This window comes from Bubalus kerabau, chromosome 1 (genome assembly GCF_029407905.1).
Source record: "Bubalus kerabau isolate K-KA32 ecotype Philippines breed swamp buffalo chromosome 1, PCC_UOA_SB_1v2, whole genome shotgun sequence".
Taxonomy (NCBI): Eukaryota; Metazoa; Chordata; class Mammalia; order Artiodactyla; family Bovidae; genus Bubalus; species Bubalus kerabau.
This window is the reverse complement of record NC_073624.1, coordinates 91,709,803-91,729,524: the sequence shown is the minus strand read 5'-3', so window position 1 is coordinate 91,729,524 and position 19,722 is coordinate 91,709,803. Positions and strand designations below refer to the sequence as shown.

The 19,722-nt window shown below is 57.1% G+C and overlaps 1 protein-coding gene across 11 annotated transcripts in view; it reads left to right on the top strand.

The window, feature by feature from the left end:
• Positions 1–19,722, top strand: part of KMT2D (lysine methyltransferase 2D) — a 39,141-nt gene that overhangs the window by 13,366 nt on the left and 6,053 nt on the right. For 3 of the 11 annotated variants that reach the window (XM_055582662.1, XM_055582599.1, XM_055582589.1), the window contains exons 18-49: positions 78–187; positions 281–328; positions 991–1,212; positions 1,720–1,839; positions 1,927–2,040; positions 2,255–2,385; positions 2,472–2,619; positions 2,803–2,868; positions 3,052–3,162; positions 3,322–3,459; positions 3,564–3,648; positions 3,882–4,123; positions 4,218–4,291; positions 4,503–4,553; positions 4,677–6,488; positions 6,576–6,755; positions 6,833–6,969; positions 7,189–9,047; positions 10,619–10,742; positions 10,874–10,958; positions 11,049–11,130; positions 11,222–11,454; positions 11,555–14,404; positions 14,540–14,680; positions 14,805–14,972; positions 15,131–15,290; positions 15,923–15,998; positions 16,181–16,356; positions 16,470–16,600; positions 17,229–17,361; positions 17,440–17,567; positions 17,730–18,870. In XM_055582662.1, the coding sequence (XP_055438637.1) occupies positions 78–187; positions 281–328; positions 991–1,212; positions 1,720–1,839; positions 1,927–2,040; positions 2,255–2,385; positions 2,472–2,619; positions 2,803–2,868; positions 3,052–3,162; positions 3,322–3,459; positions 3,564–3,648; positions 3,882–4,123; positions 4,218–4,291; positions 4,503–4,553; positions 4,677–6,488; positions 6,576–6,755; positions 6,833–6,969; positions 7,189–9,047; positions 10,619–10,742; positions 10,874–10,958; positions 11,049–11,130; positions 11,222–11,454; positions 11,555–14,404; positions 14,540–14,680; positions 14,805–14,972; positions 15,131–15,290; positions 15,923–15,998; positions 16,181–16,356; positions 16,470–16,600; positions 17,229–17,361; positions 17,440–17,567; positions 17,730–18,870 (11,276 nt within the window). The remainder of the gene's footprint in view (positions 1–77; positions 188–280; positions 329–990; positions 1,213–1,719; positions 1,840–1,926; positions 2,041–2,254; positions 2,386–2,471; positions 2,620–2,802; positions 2,869–3,051; positions 3,163–3,321; positions 3,460–3,563; positions 3,649–3,881; positions 4,124–4,217; positions 4,292–4,502; positions 4,554–4,676; positions 6,489–6,575; positions 6,756–6,832; positions 6,970–7,188; positions 9,048–10,618; positions 10,743–10,873; positions 10,959–11,048; positions 11,131–11,221; positions 11,455–11,554; positions 14,405–14,539; positions 14,681–14,804; positions 14,973–15,130; positions 15,291–15,922; positions 15,999–16,180; positions 16,357–16,469; positions 16,601–17,228; positions 17,362–17,439; positions 17,568–17,729; positions 18,871–19,722) is intronic. The other 8 variants (XM_055582648.1, XM_055582639.1, XM_055582617.1 and 5 more) reach the window with 6 other exon arrangements.

Genomic DNA, 19,722 nt, shown 5'->3' with positions numbered 1-19,722 from the left:
CGGATAGGCGCCCCCCCCCCCGCTGTTTTCAGCCTTGCGTTGTTTCTGTTCACCTCCTCCTGTCTCCTTTCAACCAGGTGGATGCATGCTGGCTGTGAGAGCCTCTTCACAGAGGATGATGTGGAGCAGGCAGCTGATGAGGGCTTCGACTGTGTCTCCTGCCAGCCTTACGTGGTCAAGCCTGCTGGTGAGTCCCGGGTGCTAGGGAGAGGGGAGGAGGGGTCAGCGCAGGGGTGCTGTGCTCTGGGCCAGGGCCTCCAGCTGTTTGTCCTCTCCACAGCGCCTGTTGCGCCTCCAGAGTTGGTACCTATGAAGGTGAAAGAGCCTGGTGAGTCACAGTAATTCTGCATGCCAGTGCCAGAGAAGACCCTTAGACATTTAGTCCAGCTCCAGTCCCCCAATTTTATCTTATTTTTCACAGAAAAAAAGCTAAGACCCAGGGATGTTGAGTGACCTGCCCAAGGTCACCCCGTAGGTCAGTGGTGAAGTTGTGGTGACACTCAAGGCCTCTGGGTTCCAGGCAGAATGCCATTCACCAGCCAGCATGGCCTTTGTACAGCCAGATTCTCATCTTCAGCGAGCACAGAACTCTTTCTGAACCCTGCTCTTTTTCCTTAATGAAGGAGCTCTCCCACCTCCATCCATCATGATGTGGGCACTGCTCCTGGCATCTGGGGCACGATGAGCTGGCATTCGGCAAGGAGGGGCGGTCCATATAGCCAGAGAATACATTTGGTGACCTGAGGGTTCATTAGGAGCAGAGTCCAGCTTCAGCAGCCGCTGTCTCTCAGACCCCCTCGGGTCACTGAGAGAACACTCAGGTCTCAGCTGGTGCCCATCAGTGGTCTCTCTGTAGCCCTCAGACCCCCAGTCTGGACTTCAGTCTCTTGTCTCTCATTGCTCTTGTCCCAGCTAGGGACTTAGGCCGAAACTCAGAGTCCCAGTTTCCCTGGGGCTCCATGGAGTCACGTGCTTTCCCCCTTTGTGCAGAGCCCCAGTACTTTCGCTTCGAGGGCGTGTGGCTGACAGAAACGGGCATGGCGGTGCTGCGTAACCTGACCATGTCGCCTCTGCACAAGCGGCGTCAGAGGCGTGGACGGCCCGGCCTCCCAGGCGAGGCGGGGCTGGAGGGGGCCGAGCCTTCAGAGGTCCTGGGCCCTGATGACAAGAAGGATGGTGACCTGGACACGGACGAGCTGCTCAAGGCTGAAGGTCAGCCTAGGGGATCTCGGGGAGCACCAGAGTTCTGGGATCATGCCTGTGAGAGTTGAGTGTTGGGTCAGGGCAGCATTGTCACTCCCAGTCACCCTTGGGCCACTGTGGGTCTTGTCTGATGGCTCTGTGACGGGGAACTCAACTGTTCTTTTTTTTTATTGCCCGTGTTGTCTTTGTTGCTGCACATGAACTTTCTCTAGTTGCTGTGAGTGGGGGCTACTCTATAGTTGCAGTAGACAGGCTTCTCATTGTGGTGGCTTTTCTTGTTGCAGAGCATGGGCCCTAGGGTGTGCGGGTTTTAGTAGTTGTGGCTTAGTTGCCCCTTGGTGTGTGGGATCTTCCTGGACCAGGGATCAAACCCATGTCCCCTGCATTGGCAGGCAGATTCTTAACCACTGGACCATCTGGGGAGTCCCCAGTTCTCTGTTCTTAACTGACAGGATGACAGGGTTCAAAGGGTCCAAGCTTCTGACCTGTCTCTATCTCTTCTGTCTCCATACACAGGTAGTGTGGAGCACATGGAGTGTGAAATTAAACTGGAGGGTCCTGTCAGCCCTGATGTAGAGCCTGGCAAAGAGGAGACTGAGGAAAGCAAAAAACGCAAACGCAAACCCTATCGGCCTGGTGAGGCCCTGGGATGTGGGTGGGGTGGTGAGGGGCAGCTTACCAGGTCCCCAGCGGCTTCTTAGCCTCAGTTCTGCCTCCTTACAGGCATTGGTGGTTTCATGGTGCGACAGCGGAAATCCCACACACGTGTGAAAAAAGGGCCTGCTGCACAGGCGGAGGTGTTGAGTGGGGATGGGCAGCCCGACGAGGGTGAGACGGGTGAGGGCTCCATTGGGGCCTGGGAGAAGGTGGGGCTCGCAGGACCCGTGGGACGCTGCCAGGGAGGCCGGGGGCAGGGGTGCTCTCAAAGGGCCAAGGAGGTAGTGGGCCCAATTGGTGTCGGGGGAGAATAGGCAAAAAGTGTCCCCAGGCCAACCTGGGAGCAGCGTGCTCACAGTCCCCAGAGAGGCTGACCCTCCTGTTGGGTCCTCAGTGTTGCCTGCCGACCTGCCTGCTGAGGGCTCTGTGGACCAGGGCTTAGCCGATGGGGATGAGAAGAAGAAGCAGCAGCGGCGAGGGCGCAAGAAGAACAAATTGGAGGACATGTTCCCTGCTTACCTGCAGGTGGGTCTTAGGCTCTGAGGGCTGCTGGCCAGGCTCCTGGCCTGTAGGGCCTGAGAAAGCCTATTTCTTTCTGCCTCCTCCCACAGGAAGCCTTCTTTGGGAAGGAGCTGCTGGACCTGAGCCGGAAGGCCCTGTTTGCAGTTGGCATGGGCCGGCCAAGCTTTGGATTGGGAACCCCCAAAGCCAAGGGCGATGGAGGCTCAGAGAGGAAGGAGCTCCCGACCTCACAGAAAGGTCAGTCATGTAGGGTAAGGTAGTCTGAAGGGGTCCAACTTCACTTTGTACTTGGAAGCTGGTAAGAGATTTTGGTGGGAAATGGGCTGGTCTCTAGGAGTTGAGGATTGGCCAAGGGCCCTGGCCTTGGTGCTGGGGTCCTGTTCTGGGCATCTTTGATTGAAGTGGGGCTGTTGCTCATAGGAGATGATGGTCCGGATGTTGCAGATGAAGAATCCCATGGCCCCGAGGGCAAGGCTGATACACCAGGTGAGGGCTGCTGGGAGGACTGGGTGCCATCTTGGTTTTGCTTCTGTCAACCTCTTCTGCCCCTGAGCACCATCAAGGTTGGAGGCTGGAAAGTGTTTCAGGCCTTCTGTGGTCCTTGCCAGAGTGGCCATTGTGGTGCCTCCACACCGACCTTAGCTGATGGGCTTTTCTTGGCAATTGCAGGACCTGAGGATGGTGGCATAAAGGCATCCCCGGTGCCCAGTGACCCCGAGAAGCCAGGCACCCCAGGTGAAGGGATGCTTAGCTCTGACTTAGACAGGATTCCCACAGAAGGTGAGGCTGGGACCCACACTCTTCATGTATAAGGGTCCTCTCCTCTGCCTGAGGGACTCGTTTATATAGCTCCTCTGGTGGGGAGTCATGGGCACCTTCCCTGGTAGCCCCTGAGCCCCCTAGTCTTACTCAGCAGCATGTTTCCTTGATCCCTCACAGAACTGCCTAAGATGGAATCCAAGGACCTACAGCAGCTTTTCAAGGATGTTCTGGGTTCCGAACGAGAGCAGCATCTGGGTTGCGGAACCCCTGGCCTGGACGGCAGCCGGACACCGCTGCAGAGGCCCTTTCTTCAAGGTGAGCCAATGGGGGTGGTTTGAAGACTGGGTGGGCAGGTACCATCAAGCCTGCCTCCAGACTGGGCCGCTTGCTGCCTCTCTCTGATCCTATGCCTCTTGTAGGTGGACTCCCTTTGGGCAATCTCCCCTCCAACAGCCCAATGGACTCTTACCCGGGCCTCTGCCAGTCCCCATTCCTGGATTCTAGGTTGGTATTTGTGCTTAACCTCTGTGGGCAGTCCCTTCCCTCCAGTGGGGCCACGCTGGGGGAGGGAATGTTGGACTCTTGGGTGCTGCTGTGGCAGCCCCTCCCTCCCTCTGCTGCCTTGCTAGTGACTGTCCTCTGTTGGGGCAGGGCAGTAGCCTGGGGACTCTGGGCAGTTTGTCTGGGGTGGGGCTTGGCATCCCTGCCCTCTGTGACTCTCTGCCCCTGCGCCCCAGGGAGCGCGGGGGCTTCTTTAGCCCGGAACCCGGTGAGCCAGACAGCCCCTGGACAGGCTCGGGGGGCACCACGCCCTCCACCCCCACCACCCCCACCACGGAGGGTGAGGGCGACGGGCTCTCCTATAATCAGCGGAGTCTTCAGCGCTGGGAGAAGGACGAGGAGTTGGGCCAGCTCTCCACCATCTCACCTGTGCTGTACGCCAATATTAACTTCCCCAGTCTCAAGCAGGATTATCCAGGTACCTGTGGGACAGAGCAAGGGAGACAGCCTGTGACATGACCAGCGCAGGGGTCACCTGCCAGTTCTTCTCTCACACGTCCTCTGTCCTCCAGATTGGTCAAGCCGCTGCAAACAAATCATGAAGCTGTGGAGAAAAGTTCCAGCTGCTGATAAAGCCCCCTACCTGGTGAGACAGAAGGAGCCTGGAGTGGCGTGGGAAATGAGTCATGGGCAGCGTATCTTTGGGAAAGTCACCTTCATTCCTTCTACTTCCCACTTTCATAGCAGCTGGGCCAGCAGGGGTTGGCTTCTGGGTGGGGAGTGTGAGGGCATGGTGAGGGAGTGGGACTGGGCTTGAGACTGAGTCCCAGCCTCAGGCTGTGTCCTCTGTTCCTCAGCAAAAGGCCAAAGATAACCGGGCAGCTCACCGCATCAACAAGGTGCAGAAGGTGAGCGGGCTCAGGGTGCACGGGGGCATCCAAGTCTGGTTGTGGGGCAGCCTCCCTGAGGGTGGGGGTCAGAGGGCCTGCCTACAGCAGCCTAACTGTTCTGTACCTGGTCTCCTCCTGTAGCAGGCTGAGAGCCAGATCAACAAGCAGACCAAGGTGGGCGACATGGCCCGCAAGACTGACCGACCGGCCCTACATCTCCGCATTCCCCCCCAGCCAGGGGCCCTGGGCAGTCCGCCTCCTGCTGCTGCCCCCACCATTTTCATTGGCAGCCCCACTCCCCCCGCCGGCTTGTCTACCTCTGCGGACGGGTTCCTGAAGCCGCCGGCGGGCACGGTGCCCGGCCCAGACTCGCCTGGTGAGCTCTTCCTCAAGCTCCCGCCCCAGGTGCCCGCCCAAGTGCCTTCGCAGGACCCCTTTGGACTGGCCTCTGCCTATGCTCTGGAGCCCCGCTTCCCCACAGCACCACCCACCTACCCTCCCTATCCTAGTCCGACTGGGGCCCCTGCACCGCCCCCAACGCTGGGCGCCTCATCTCGTCCTGGGACTGGCCAGCCAGGGGAGTTCCACACTACTCCACCTGGCACCCCCCGACACCAGCCCTCCACGCCTGACCCCTTCCTCAAACCCCGCTGCCCCTCCCTGGACAACCTGGCTGTGCCTGAGAGCCCAGGAGGAGGGGGAAGCAAGGCTGCTGAGCCTCTGCTGTCGCCCCTGCCTTTCGGGGAGTCTCGGAAGGCCCTGGAGGTGAAGAAGGAAGAGCTTGGGGGATCCTCTCCGAGCTATGGGCCCCCAAACCTGGGCTTTGTTGACTCTCCCTCCTCAGGCCCCCACCTGGGTGGCCTGGAGTTAAAGGCACCTGATGTCTTCAAAGCCCCCCTGACCCCTCGGGCATCTCAGGTAGAGCCCCAGAGCCCGGGCTTGGGCCTAAGGCCCCAGGAGCCACCCCCTGCCCAGGCTTTGGCCCCTTCTCCTCCCAGCCACTCAGACATCTTTCGCCCTGGTCCCTACCCTGACCCCTACGCCCAACCCCCGCTGACGCCTCGGCCCCAACCCCCACCACCTGAGAGCTGCTGTGCCCTGCCTCCCCGTTCACTGCCCTCTGACCCTTTCTCCCGAGTGCCCGCCAGTCCCCAGTCCCAGTCCAGCTCCCAGTCCCCATTGACACCCCGTCCTCTGTCTGCTGAGGCTTTCTGCCCATCCCCTGTTACCCCTCGCTTCCAATCCCCTGACCCTTATTCCCGTCCACCCTCGCGCCCTCAGTCCCGGGATCCATTTGCCCCATTGCATAAGCCCCCCCGCCCCCAGCCCTCTGAAGTTGCCTTCAAGGCTGGGCCTCTAGCCCACACTCCGCTGGGGGCTGGGGGTTTCCCAGCAGCCCTGCCCTCAGGGCCAGCAGGTGAGCTCCATGCCAAGGTCCCAAGTGTGCAACCCCCCAATTTTGCCCGGTCCCCTGGGACCAGTGCATTTGTGGGCGCCCCTTCTCCCATGCGTTTCACTTTCCCTCAGGCGGTCGGGGAGCCTCCCCTAAAGCCGCCTGTCCCTCAGCCTGGTCTCCCTCCACCCCATGGGATCAACAGCCATTTTGGGCCTGGCCCTACTATGGGCAAGCCTCAAAGCACAAACTACACAGTAGCCGCAGGGAACTTCCGCCCATCAGGCAGCCCCCTGGGGCCCAGCAGCGGGCCCGCAGGAGAGGGCTACGGGCCGTCCCCACTGCGCCCCCCATCAGTCCTGCCCCAACCCGCACCCGATGGGCCCCTCCCCTGCCTGCCCCACGGGGCCACACAGCGGGCGGGCATCACCTCTCCCGTTGAGAAGCGAGAAGACCCAGGGGCTGGCACGGGCAACTCTTTGGCGGCACCTGAGCTTTCAGGTACCCAGGACCCAGGCATGTCTGGCCTCAGTCAGACAGAACTAGAGAAGCAGCGACAGGTGGGTCGACATCTCTGTTTGTGGGCCAGCCCTTTGGGCTTTGGTGCTCGTCCAATGGACTTACCGTCTTGTCTGTACTCTGCACAGCGCCAGCGACTACGGGAGCTATTGATTCGGCAGCAGATGCAGCGCAACACCCTTCGGCAGGAGAAGGAGACTGCGGCAGCTGCCGGAGCGGTGGGACCCCCAGGCAACTGGGGTGCTGAGCCTAGTAGCCCCGCATTTGAGCAGCTGGGTCGAGGCCAGACCCCCTTTGCTGGGACCCAGGTAGGTAGAGTGGCAAGGGGTGGTGGATCCAAGATGCTGAAGGTGGTCCCACTTTCATCTACCCTTATCTTTCCTAGGACAAGAGCAGCCTTGTGGGGCTGCCCCCAAGCAAGCTGGGTGGCCCCATCCTGGGGCCAGGGGCTTTCCCCAGTGATGACCGACTCTCCCGGCCGCCTCCACCAGCCACCCCTTCCTCTATGGATGTTAACAGCCGGTGAGGCTCCTGGGCTTCCCTCGGGGAAAAATCAAGGGAGTATATTGTATCCAGTGTGCACTGCCCCTGATTTTCCTGTCTCTCTAATCCTCAGCATCACTTTTCTTTTCTTCCCCATTTCTTCCCCCTCACTGCATTAATTCTTTCCTTCTTTAGGGAAGCCCATGTTCTAGCTCTTTTTTCATTCTGATTTTATCTTCCTACTGCGTATACTTCCAGGCAATTGGTGGGGGGCTCCCAAGCCTTCTATCAGCGAGCACCGTATCCTGGGTCCCTGCCCTTACAGCAGCAGCAGCAGCAGCAACTGTGGCAGCAGCAGCAACAGGCAACAGCAGCAGCTTCCATGCGACTTACCATGTCTGCGCGCTTTCCATCAACTCCTGGGCCTGAACTTGGCCGCCAAACCCTAGGTTCCCCTTTGGCGGGAATTTCCAACCGCCTGCCTGGCCCTGGTGAACCAGTGCCTGGCCCAGCTGGTCCTGCCCAGTTCATTGAGTTGCGGCACAATGTACAGAAAGGACTCGGACCGGGGGGGCCTCCATTTCCCGGTCAGGGCCCTCCACAGAGACCCCGTTTTTACCCTGTAACTGAGGATTCCCACCGACTGGCCCCTGAAGGGCTTCGTGGCCTAGCAGTCTCAGGCCTTCCTCCACAGAAACCTTCAGCCCCACCAGCTCCTGAACTGAACAACAGCCTCCATCCAACGCCCCACACCAAGGGTCCCAACCTGCCCACTGGCTTGGAGCTAGTCAGCCGGCCCCCCTCCAGCACTGAGCTTGGCCGCCCCCCTCCTCTGACCCTGGAAGCTGGAAAACTACCTTGTGAGGACCCTGAGCTGGATGATGACTTTGACGCCCACAAGGCCTTGGAGGACGACGAGGAGCTGGCTCACCTGGGCCTGGGCGTGGATGTGGCCAAGGGAGATGACGAGCTGGGCACTCTGGAGAACCTGGAGACCAATGATCCCCACCTCGATGACCTGCTCAATGGGGATGAGTTTGACCTGCTGGCCTATACTGACCCTGAGCTGGACACGGGGGACAAGAAGGACATCTTCAATGAGCATCTGAGGCTGGTGGAGTCGGCCAATGAAAAGGCTGAACGAGAGGCTCTGTTGCGAGGGGTGGAGCCAGGACCCTTGGGCCCCGAGGAGCGCCCTCCCCCGGCCGCTGATGCCTCTGAGCCCCGTCTGGCGTCAGGGCTTCCTGAGGTGAAGCCCAAGGTGGAGGAGGGTGTTCGCCACCCTTCCCCTTGCCAGTTTACCATTACCACCCCCAAGGCAGAGCCGGCACCTGTCACCACTTCCCTAGGCCTGGGGGTGAAGCCAGGTCAGAGTGTGACAGGCAGCCGGGACACTCGAATGGGCACAGGACCTTTTTCTAGCAGTGGGCACACAGCTGAGAAGGTCCCCTTTGGGACCACAGGAGGACCACCAGCTCACCTGCTGACGCCCAGCCCACTAAGTGGCCCGGGAGGGTCCTCCCTACTGGAAAAGTTTGAGCTAGAGAGTGGGGCCCTGACTTTGCCTGGTGGACATGCATCTGGGGATGAGCTGGACAAGATGGAGAGCTCACTGGTAGCCAGTGAGTTACCCCTGCTCATTGAGGACCTGTTGGAACATGAGAAGAAAGAGCTGCAAAAGAAGCAGCAGCTTTCAGCGCAACTGCAGCCTGTGCAGCAGCAGCCCCAGCAGCATTCCCTGCTGTCCACCCCAGGCCCTGGCCAGGCTGTGTCTTTGCCCCATGAGGGCTCTTCTCCCAGTTTGGCTGGCCCTCAACAGCAGCTTGCCCTGGGACTTGGAGGCTCCCGACAGCCAGGCTTGGCCCAACCGTTGATGCCCACCCAGCCACCAGCTCATGCCCTCCAGCAGCGCCTGGCCCCATCCATGGCCATGGTATCCAACCAAGGGCATATGCTAAGTGGGCAGCACGGGGGACAGGCAGGCTTGGTGCCCCAGCAGAACCCACAGCCGGTGCTGGCACAGAAGCCAATGGGTACCATGCCACCATCCATGTGCATGAAACCACAGCAGCTGGCAATGCAGCAGCAGTTGGCTAACAGCTTTTTCCCTGATACAGGTAATCTCAGCTTGGGGGAGAGACTGGCTTAGTAACTCAGGAGTGATCACGGTTACCACTAACTGAATTCTTTCTGAGGCTGCAGACCCAAGACACTCCCTAGTTAAAGGAGACCGGACACAGAGAGTGGTGTAGGCAGAAACACTGTACCTTTTAAGGGAGAATAGTGCCTGGCATCTAGCAGGTGTTACAGATGTTTGAGTGAATGAATGGAATGGACACCTGAAGTCTGATTAGCAGAGTCCTTGTAGCTATGGTGAGACCCAGAGCTTAGGACTTGGAGCAGAGTGGTGCAAGAAGTAGTTGGCCTGGTAAAAGACTTAATGAGACTTAGTGGCAGGAAGGTCAGGTGTATTTGGAGACCATGAGTGGACTGCTTAGGCTGGGGTAGGCTTTGTGGAAGGAAGCGAGTGGGCACTGCCCTAACTTTGGAGAGGTAAGGTGGGGGCCCAGATTGAAGAAGACCTCAAATTATAATAGTGTCTATTGAATAATGACTGCTAAACACTGCTGAGGACTTTGCATTTATTGTGTAATATAATCATCACAACAAAAACATTAAATAGGTACCATTTTTTTTTTTTTTTAACTTTTAATTTTGTATCGGGGTATAGTTGGTTAACCATGTGAGAGCATCAGGTGAACAGCTAAGGGACTCAGGCATACATATACATCCATTCTCCCCCAAAGTCCCCTCCCATCTTGGCCACCACATAACATTGAGCAGAGTTGTGTGTGCTGTGCAGTAGGTCCTTGTTGGTTATCCATTTTAAATACAGCAGTGTGTACATGTAATAGGTACTATTGTTATCTTAGATTATAGAAAAGAAAACTGAGGCAGAAAGATTAACTTGCTCAATATCATACAACTAACAGCTGGAATTTGAAGCCTGGCCCTCATATCCTTTTAACTGTTTTACCACCTCAGAATAACCAGGAGAAGGTGTTTGGTTAATCTTCTTAAAAGTAGGGAGTCAGTTAAGCTTTCTGAGTAGTGGAGAAATATGCAGTGTATAAGATTTTAGGATGATTTGGTATCTGCTTGTTTCTCTTTTTCTGCCCAGTGTCCTGAACAGGTAGAAGAGTGGTTTGTAGGTGGTGTGTGTTGTGGCCAAAGCAACTCTGGCATTGGGCTTTGGCACCCTGCCTACATCTTGGGTTCTTGGGCTGCACTTAGTTGTCCTAAGAACATGACTTTTGAAGAATGCTTTGTAGGTCATAAAGTAAACTCATATTCTGGTCATATTTGATCTTCTCAGTAGCTCCGTGAGATAAGCAGAATAAGGAATCATGATTTCTGTCAAATAGAAGAGTAAACTGAGGCTCATAGGGGTGAAGTGACTTTAATGCATTGGTTCAGTAAATATTTACTGAGTACCTTTTCCTAACACCATGCAAGTAAAAACAGCTATGTGTCCTGTGAATAACAGAATTGAGTCACCTATGCCAACTGGCTTCTAGTCCAGTGGTCTTCCCACCATGCCATGCCATTGTTCTGCTTGGCTTGGTGGAAGTCAAAGAGTTGCAACATTGACCTCAATGCCAGGCTCACTTGGCTCTTCTGTCTCTAGACCTGGACAAATTCGCTGCAGAAGATATCATTGATCCAATTGCAAAGGCCAAGATGGTGGCTTTGAAAGGCATCAAGAAGGTGATGGCTCAGGGCAGCATTGGAGTGGCACCTGGTATGAACAGGTAAGATGTATGAGGTGGGAGCATTGGCTTTTTCCTTTTCCAGTCCTTCCCCTATTCTTCATGATCCTCCTTCCTACTTGTCCCACCTCTCCGCATCACTAACTCATCCTCTTTGCTTTGGCGGACTTCAGGCAGCAAGTGTCCCTGCTAGCTCAGAGGCTCTCAGGGGGGCCCGGCAGTGATCTGCAGAACCATGTGGCAGCTGGGAGTGGCCAGGTAAATGGTCTGGTGGGAGCAGGAACTTGGGTCCTATGCCTTCGGGCCACCCTTCTTAGGGCCTGTTACAGAACAATGACCCTTCAGCAGTCTTTCTCATCCCAGGAGCGGGGTGCCGGTGACTCCTCCCAGCCTCGTCCCAATCCACCCACTTTTGCCCAGGGAGTGATCAGTGAGTATGGTGATAGGGAGGAATGTGCAAGGAAGTGGCTTGGGGAAAAAGGGGTTTGGATCCCCTAACACCGATCCACTTCCTTTCCCAGATGAGGCTGACCAGCGGCAGTATGAGGAGTGGCTGTTCCATACCCAGCAGCTCCTACAAATGCAACTGAAGGTGCTAGAGGAGCAGATAGGGGTGCACCGCAAGTCCCGGAAGGCCCTGTGTGCCAAGCAGCGCACTGCCAAGAAGGCTGGCCGGGAGTTCCCCGAGGCTGATGCTGAGAAGCTGAAGCTGGTTACAGAACAACAGAGCAAGATCCAGAAACAGCTGGATCAGGTAGGGAAGGCAGACTTCAGCCTAGCAACCAGGAACCTGGGAAGAGGGGTGGCACAGGTGGGTGGCCTCCCTGCTGACCTCCCTGACCCTCCCGTGTTAGGTCCGGAAGCAGCAGAAGGAGCACACTAACCTAATGGCAGAATATCGGAATAAGCAGCAGCAGCAGCAACAACAGCAGCAGCAGCAACAGCAGCAGCATTCAGCCGTACTTGCCCTTAGCCCTTCCCAGAGTCCCCGGCTACTCACCAAGCTTCCTGGTCAGCTGCTCCCAGGCCATGGGCTGCAGCCACCTCAAGGACCCCCCGGGGGCCAAGCTGCAGGTCTTCGCCTGACCCCCGGGGGCATGGCCCTACCTGGACAGCCTGGTGGCCCCTTCCTCAACACCACCCTGGCCCAACAGCAGCAACAGCAACATTCTGGAGGAGCTGGGGCCCTGGCTGGCCCCTCAGGGGGCTTTTTCCCTGGCAACCTTGCTCTTCGAGGCCTGGGACCTGACTCGAGGCTTTTACAGGAAAGGCAGCTGCAGCTCCAACAGCAGCGCATGCAGCTGGCTCAGAAACTGCAACAGCAGCAGCAGCAGCATCTCCTAGGACAGGTGGCAATCCAGCAGCAACAGCAGCAGGGCCCGGGAGTACAGGCGAACCAGGCTCTGGGTCCCAAGCCCCAGGGCCTTCTGCCTCCCAGCAGCCACCAGGGCCTCTTGGTCCAGCAGCTGTCCCCGCAACCACCCCAGGGACCCCAGGGCATGCTGGGCCCTGCCCAGGTCGCAGTGTTGCAGCAGCAGCAACCACACCCTGGAGCTTTGGGCCCCCAGGGCCCTCACAGACAGGTGCTCCTGACCCAGCCACGGGTGCTGAGTTCCCCCCAGATGGCACAGCAGGGTCAGGGCCTTATGGGACACCGGCTGGTCACATCCCAGCAGCAGCAGCAGCAACAGCACCAACAACAAGGATCCATGGCTGGGCTTTCCCATCTTCAGCAGGGTCTGATTCCACACAGTGGGCAGCCCAAACTGGGCGCTCAGCCCATGGCCGCCTTGCAGCAGCAGCAGTTGCAACAGCAGCAGCAGCAGCAACAGTTGCAACAGCAGCAGCAGCAGCAGCAACTTCAACAACACCAACAGCTTCAACAACAGCAGCAACAACTTCAACAGCAGCAGCAACAGCAGCTTCAACAGCAGCAGCAGCAGCAGCAACAGCAGCTTCAACAGCAGCAGCAGCAGCAGCAGCTTCAACAGCAGCAGCAGCAGCAGCAGCTTCAACAGCAGCAGCAGCAGCAGCAGCTTCAACAGCAGCAGCAGCAGCTTCAACAGCAGCAGCAGCAACAGCAGCAGCAGATGGGCCTCTTGAGCCAGAGTCGAGCTTTACTGTCTCCTCAACAGCAACAGCAGCAGCAACAGATGACACTTGGCCCTGGCATGCCAGCCAAGCCTCTGCAACACTTTTCTAGCCCCGGAGCCCTAGGCCCAACCCTTATCCTAACGGGCAAGGAACAAAGCATTGTAGAGACGGCTCTTCCTTCAGAGGCCAGTGAGGGGTCCTCCACACATCAGGGAGGGCCCTTACCAATGGGGACTGTACCCGAGTCCGTGGCCCCTGAACCAGGAGAGGTGAAGCCCTCACTGTCTGGGGACTCACAACTCCTTCTTGTCCAGCCCCAGGCCCAGCCTCAGCCCAACTCTCTGCAGCTGCAGCCACCTCTGAGGCTCCCAGGACAACAGCAGCCGCCGGTTAACTTGCTCCACACAGCAGGTGCAGGAAGCCATGGGCAACCAGGCAGTGGATCATCTGAGGCCTCGTCTGTGCCCCACCTACTGGCCCAATCCTCTGTTTCCTTAGGGGAACAGCCTGGATCCGTGACCCAGAACCTTCTGAGCTCCCAACAGCCCCTTGGACTAGAGCGGCCCATGCAAAATAACATAGGGCCACAACCTGCCAAGCTGGGATCTGTCCCGCAGTCTGGGCAGAGCCTGCCAGGGGCTGGGGTCATGCCTACAGTGGGTCAGCTTCGGGCACAGCTCCAAGGAGTCCTGGCCAAAAACCCACAGCTGCGGCATTTGAGTCCTCAGCAGCAGCAGCAGCTCCATGCACTTCTCATGCAGCGGCAGCTACAGCAGAGTCAGGCAGCACGCCAGGCCCCACCCTACCAGGAGCCTGGGACCCAGCCCTCTCCCCTCCAAGGCCTCCTGGGCCGCCAGCCCCAACTTGGGGGCTTCCCTGGATCCCAGACAGGCCCTCTTCAGGAGCTAGGGGCCGGGCTTCGACCTCAGGGCCCACCCCGACTCCCCGCCCCACAAGGAGCCTTATCCACAGGACCAGTTCTTGGCCCTGTCCATCCCACACCTCCACCATCCAGCCCCCAAGAGCCAAAGAGACCTTCCTCCCAATTACCTTCCCCTAGCTCCCAGCTCCCCTCAGAGGCCCAGCTCCCTACCACCCAGCCAGGAACCCCCAAGCCCCAGGGGCCACCCTTGGAGCTTCCTCCTGGGAGGGTCTCACCTGCTGCTGCCCAGCTTGCGGATACCTTCTTTGGCAAGGGACTGGGACCTTGGGACCCCCCAGACCACCTAGCGGAAGCCCAGAAGCTGGAGCAAAGCAGCCTGGTACCTGGGCATCTGGACCAGGTGAATGGGCAGGTGGTACCTGAGCCACCGCATCTCAACATCAAGCAGGAGCCTCGGGAAGAGCCGTGTGCCCTGGGGTCCCAGGCGGTGAAGAGGGAGGCCAACGGGGAGCCTGTAGGGGCCCCAGGTACCAGCAACCACCTCCTGCTGGCAGGGCCCCGCTCAGAAGCTGGGCATCTGCTCTTGCAGAAGCTTCTACGAGCAAAGAATGTGCAACTCAGCACTGGGCGGGGGCCCGAGGGGCTGCGAGCTGAGATCAACGGGCACATTGACAGCAAGCTTGCTGGGCTGGAGCAGAAACTGCAGGGTACCCCCAGCACCAAGGAGGTGAGTACTCCAGTTAGAGGGGAGCAGACATTGTGGGGGCTGGAGCCCAGGGGCAGAGCAAGCAGGTCTGGGTGAAACCAGAGGTGAGGGCTCTGAGGGGCACGGTGGCCTTCACTGTGGGTTTTTCCGACTTAGGATACAGCAGCAAGGAAGCCTTTGACACCGAAGCCCAAGCGGGTACAGAAGGCAAGCGACAGGTTGGTGAGCTCCCGAAAGAAGCTGCGGAAGGAGGACGGGGTCAGGGCCAGCGAGGCCTTGCTGAAACAGCTGAAACAGGTGACCCCCAGGAGCCAGTCCCCTGGTCCCATCCCAGGATAAGGGGGCAGCCTGGCCCCCAGCTGTGCAGTAGCAGAGAGGTACATGCTGTGGGATTCCAGCCTTGTCGTCTTTCCCCTTCTAGGAGCTGTCCCTGTTGCCCCTCACGGAGCCTACCATCACCGCCAATTTTAGCCTCTTTGCTCCCTTTGGCAGTGGCTGCCCGATCAGTGGGCAGTGCCAGCTGAGGGGGGCCTTTGGAAGTGGGGTGCTGCCCACGGGCCCTGACTACTATTCCCAGCTGCTTACCAAGGTCAGAAAAATGGCAGTACCTTTTGGGGATGATGAGGTTCTTGGGGAGGTGGAGTTGGGGGTGGCAGACTTGAGCAAAGGGCTGATAGAGTGTGGGGCCAGGAGATTATGTCAGTCTCCCTATGCCATCTTGCACACAACACCCCACCCCGCCCCCAGAATAACCTGAGTAACCCGCCGACACCACCCTCGTCGCTGCCCCCCACCCCACCCCCATCGGTGCAGCAGAAGATGGTTAATGGCGTCACTCCATCTGAAGAGCTGGGGGAGCACCCCAAGGATGCCGCCTGTGCTCGGGATACTGAAGGGGTGCTGAGGGGTAAGTCAGGGGCAGAGTGGGCTGCCTCTCGGCCCCGTCTTGGTGGCTAGGGTCCTGTGGTAGGGTTTGGGGTAGGAGTGGGTTGTGTGTTGCTGTGTGTGCATACACAACAGATGGTACTTGAGATAGGAAGGGCCTCTTCGGGACTGATTTGTTGGAGCCAAGGAGGGGCTTCTGGAGTCCAGAGCAAAGGCAGCAGGGCAGGGAGAATATTAATGAAGCTTTTGTTTTTGAGGAATGACCCAAGTTTCCTTACCCACAGGGTATGAACTCCAGTCAGATCTGGATTTGAACTCTGGCTCCTGCATTCATTTAGCTGTGCTACTGCAGCCAAGTAACTTGATTGACTTGTGTGAGCCTCAATTTTCTCACTCTAAAATAAAAATAGTACTCATTTAATGGAGTTGTTGAAAGACTATAACCAATGAGCGTACACTGCAGAGTACACTCTTTAGAAAGGTTCAATAAATTTATAGCTCATGTACCCCAAACTGGCAGATGGGTGGATGAGTAGATAGTGGTCATAGAACTGAGCTAGATCTTGTACCCGTTAGGCCTGAAACATGTGGGAGAAGCACCAGCAGCTCTGGCCTGACCTCAGCCTGACTTTTCTTCTCCTCTCTACCCTGCAGATGCTTCAGAAGTGAAAAGTCTAGACCTGCTGGCCGCTTTGCCTACACCCCCTCACAATCAGACTGAGGATGTCAGGTGTGGAAGGGGCAGAGATGGGGATGAGGAATTGGGGTGGGGTACCAGTTGCTCATTTTTCCTTGTTTTTTTCTTTTGACCAATGGCAGATTTCAAATAGGGCTGTAACATCCACAAATCTTTAGATTTGGGAGGGGGCACCTGCTGGGCTGTAGCAGTGAGTGTCTACTTTTGGCCCACAGGATGGAGAGTGATGAGGACAGCGATTCTCCTGACAGCATCGTGCCAGCTTCATCCCCTGAGAGCATCCTGGGGGAGGAGGCTCCCCGTTTCCCTCAGCTGGGCTCAGGCCGGTGGGAGCAGGATGACCGGGCTCTCTCCCCCGTCATCCCCATCATTCCTCGGGCCAGCATTCCAGGTAGAGGTGACTCTGGGCCTGGACCCGGCCTGGCCTGGCCTGGCCCGGCTGCATTGTCAGAGGTCAGGGAGTGAGGCAGCTGGAGCTTACACAGGTCTTTCTTTGTCATTCAGTCTTCCCAGAGAGCAAACCTTATGGAGTCTTGGATCTGGAGACCACCAGGAAGCTGCCTGCTCCAACTTGGGAAAAGGGCAAAGGAAACGAGGTGTCAGTCATGCTGACGGTTTCTGCTGCTGCCGCCAAGGTATGTCCTGGGGATGCCTCTGGGCCAGGAGGGGATGCCGGTCAGAGGGCAGTCCAGCTTCTCTGGATAAATCCAGTCATTTAAACCTGTGTATTGAGGACCTCCTGTGAATGAAAGCCTGAGCTGGAGTGTGGGATTAGAAAAAATGTAGCACAAGGGGCTGCCCTGCCCTCAAGGAGCTCATAGTTCAGGGGCAAAGTGTTACCAAACATGTCCCCCCAGTCGCATTGCATGGAATTCTGTTTTTTTTGAAAATGTTATCAGGATCTTGTGATCAAAGGAAATTGGAAATCTCAGTTAAAATAGCAAAACAGGTTTCTTTGTTACAAGACTCTGCAGATCCTTTACTTTGCTAATGTGTACTGGGACTTTCCAAGGGGTGGATGCAGTGTATCATTTCCTAAGCCCAGTTACCGCAGGTCTCTTTCTGTGAGCTCCTGTTAATGCCCACAGCGATTTGAGAAAGGCTGCCTTTAAAAGAGGTGCATGAGAAGAAGCCAGATGGCACAGGGGCAGGACTGACGGGCCGCTTAGGGAGCTGCGTTCTGGGTGTTGTGGTCCCCACCAAGCTGGTGATAGTTCTCACTCTGCCGACATGGCTGTCATATCCCCTTTCCTGCCCTGGCAGAACCTGAATGGCATGATGGTGGCAGTGGCAGAGCTGCTGAGCATGAAGATCCCCAATTCCTATGAGGTGCTGTTCCCAGAGAGCCCTGCCCGGGCTGGCATCGAGCCTAAGAAGGGGGAGGCTGAGGGCCCTGGTGAGTATGGCAGAAAAACTCCTTGGGGCCCACGGGGAGTGATTGTGGTGGGAATCTCTGACCCCTTCCTTCCTGCAGGTGGGAAAGAAAAGAGTCTGGGAGGCAAGAGCCCAGAGGCTGGCCCTGATTGGCTGAAGCAGTTTGATGCTGTGTTGCCTGGCTATACACTCAAGAGTCAGTTAGACATCTTGAGTCTCCTCAAACAGGTGGGTCTGTTGTAAAAAGACAGGGTGGGTATCTGGCTAGGACAGAGAAGGCAGAGAAGGCAGAGGGCTTTGGGGTGAGTGGAATCTGGGTGGGAAGAGAGAGGTGACTAGTTAATTGAGGAGCCAGCACTAACGGTACAGGGCTCTCCTATCTTCCCATAGGAGAGCCCTGCCCCAGAGCCCCCCACCCAGCACAGCTACACCTACAACGTCTCCAACCTGGATGTGCGACAGCTCTCGGCCCCACCTCCTGAAGAACCCTCCCCACCTCCTTCCCCTCTGGCACCCTCTCCTGCCAGCCCCCCTGCTGAACCCTTGGTTGAACTTCCAGCTGAACCCTCAGCTGAGCCACCAATCCCCTCGCCTCTGCCACTGGCCTCGTCCCCTGAATCTACCCGGCCCAAGCCCCGAGCCCGGCCTCCTGAAGAAGGTGAAGATTCCCGGCCCCCTCGCCTCAAGAAGTGGAAGGGGGTGCGCTGGAAGCGGCTCCGGCTGCTGCTGACTATCCAGAAGGGTGGTGTGCGGCAGGAGGATGAGCGGGAAGTGGCTGAGTTCATGGAACAGCTCGGCACAGCCTTGCGACCTGACAAGGTGCCTCGAGACATGCGGCGCTGCTGCTTCTGTCATGAGGAGGGGGATGGGGCCACGGATGGGCCTGCCCGCCTGCTGAACCTGGACTTGGACTTGTGGGTGCACCTCAACTGTGCCCTGTGGTCCACAGAGGTATATGAGACCCAGGGCGGGGCGCTGATGAACGTGGAGGTTGCCCTGCACCGAGGCCTGCTCACCAAGTGCTCCCTGTGCCAGCGCACTGGTGCCACCAGCAGCTGCAATCGAATGCGTTGCCCCAACGTCTACCATTTTGCCTGCGCCATCCGCGCGAAGTGCATGTTCTTCAAGGACAAGACCATGCTATGTCCAATGCATAAGATCAAGGGGCCCTGTGAGCAGGAGCTGAGCTCTTTTGCTGTCTTCCGGAGGGTCTACATTGAGCGGGATGAGGTGAAGCAGATTGCCAGCATCATCCAGCGGGGAGAGCGGCTGCACATGTTCCGGGTGGGGGGCCTTGTGTTCCACGCCATTGGACAGCTGCTGCCCCACCAGATGGCCGACTTCCACAGTGCCACTGCCCTCTATCCAGTGGGCTACGAGGCCACGCGCATCTACTGGAGCCTCCGCACTAACAACCGCCGCTGCTGCTACCGCTGCTCCATCGGTGAGAACAATGGGCGGCCGGAGTTCGTGATCAAAGTCATGGAGCAGGGCCTGGAGGACATGGTCTTCACGGACGCCTCTCCGCAGGGTGAGCACGGGACCCTTGCAGCCGTAGTATAGCATTGGGCGAGTTTCTCCCAGAGTCACCTTTCCAATGTTGAGACGAAACCTTCAGGCTCCTTATTGAGTGATCTTGTTCCCCCACTTCCGGCAGGTAGAGGTCTCTTGAAGTTCTCCAGAGAAAGTGTTTTGGCCTTTCTCAGCCACTTTGAATTCTCTATGTAATTGAAGATACTTTGCTTCTCTGACTATACATATTCCAGCTCCTTTTCTTAATCTCAGTGGATCTAAAGGATACGGGTCTGAGACCCTGTCGCCCAGTTTACCCAATCTCATCCTAGGCTTGAGTTCCTTATGGTTGCTTTCCCCTGGATAAAATCTTTTGATCTTGGTTTCGGTATTAATGGTAAAAGTAACAGAATTAACGTTGTAGTGAACATGTATTATGTGCCACAAACTGAGCTGAGTGGTTTATGTAGGTTATTTTGTTCATGCAACTCTTCAAGGTAAGTACTATTATTATGCCAAGTTTATACATAAACTGAGTAGTGGAGAGATTTAAGTAGTGGGTTAGCCAAAAAAATATTCGTTCAGGTTTTAGAAAAAACCCGAACAAACTTTTTCACCAACGTAATATTTGCCTTAAGGGCCCCATGGCCAGCATTAGAATCTGAACCTAAGTCTTCTCACTCCAGAACATGCCTGGAGCTTGAGCTGCTCTGGCTCTCATGTAAGATCCATGGACTGTGTTGGGTATCCTGGGCCCTGGGTTCATGTTTCTGTGTCACAAGGCTCTCTGATGCCCCTCCAGGGTGGCAAACCTCCTGGCTTGTTGAGGGAGACTGAGACTGGGAGGCCAAGAGAGGTTCCTGAAGAACCA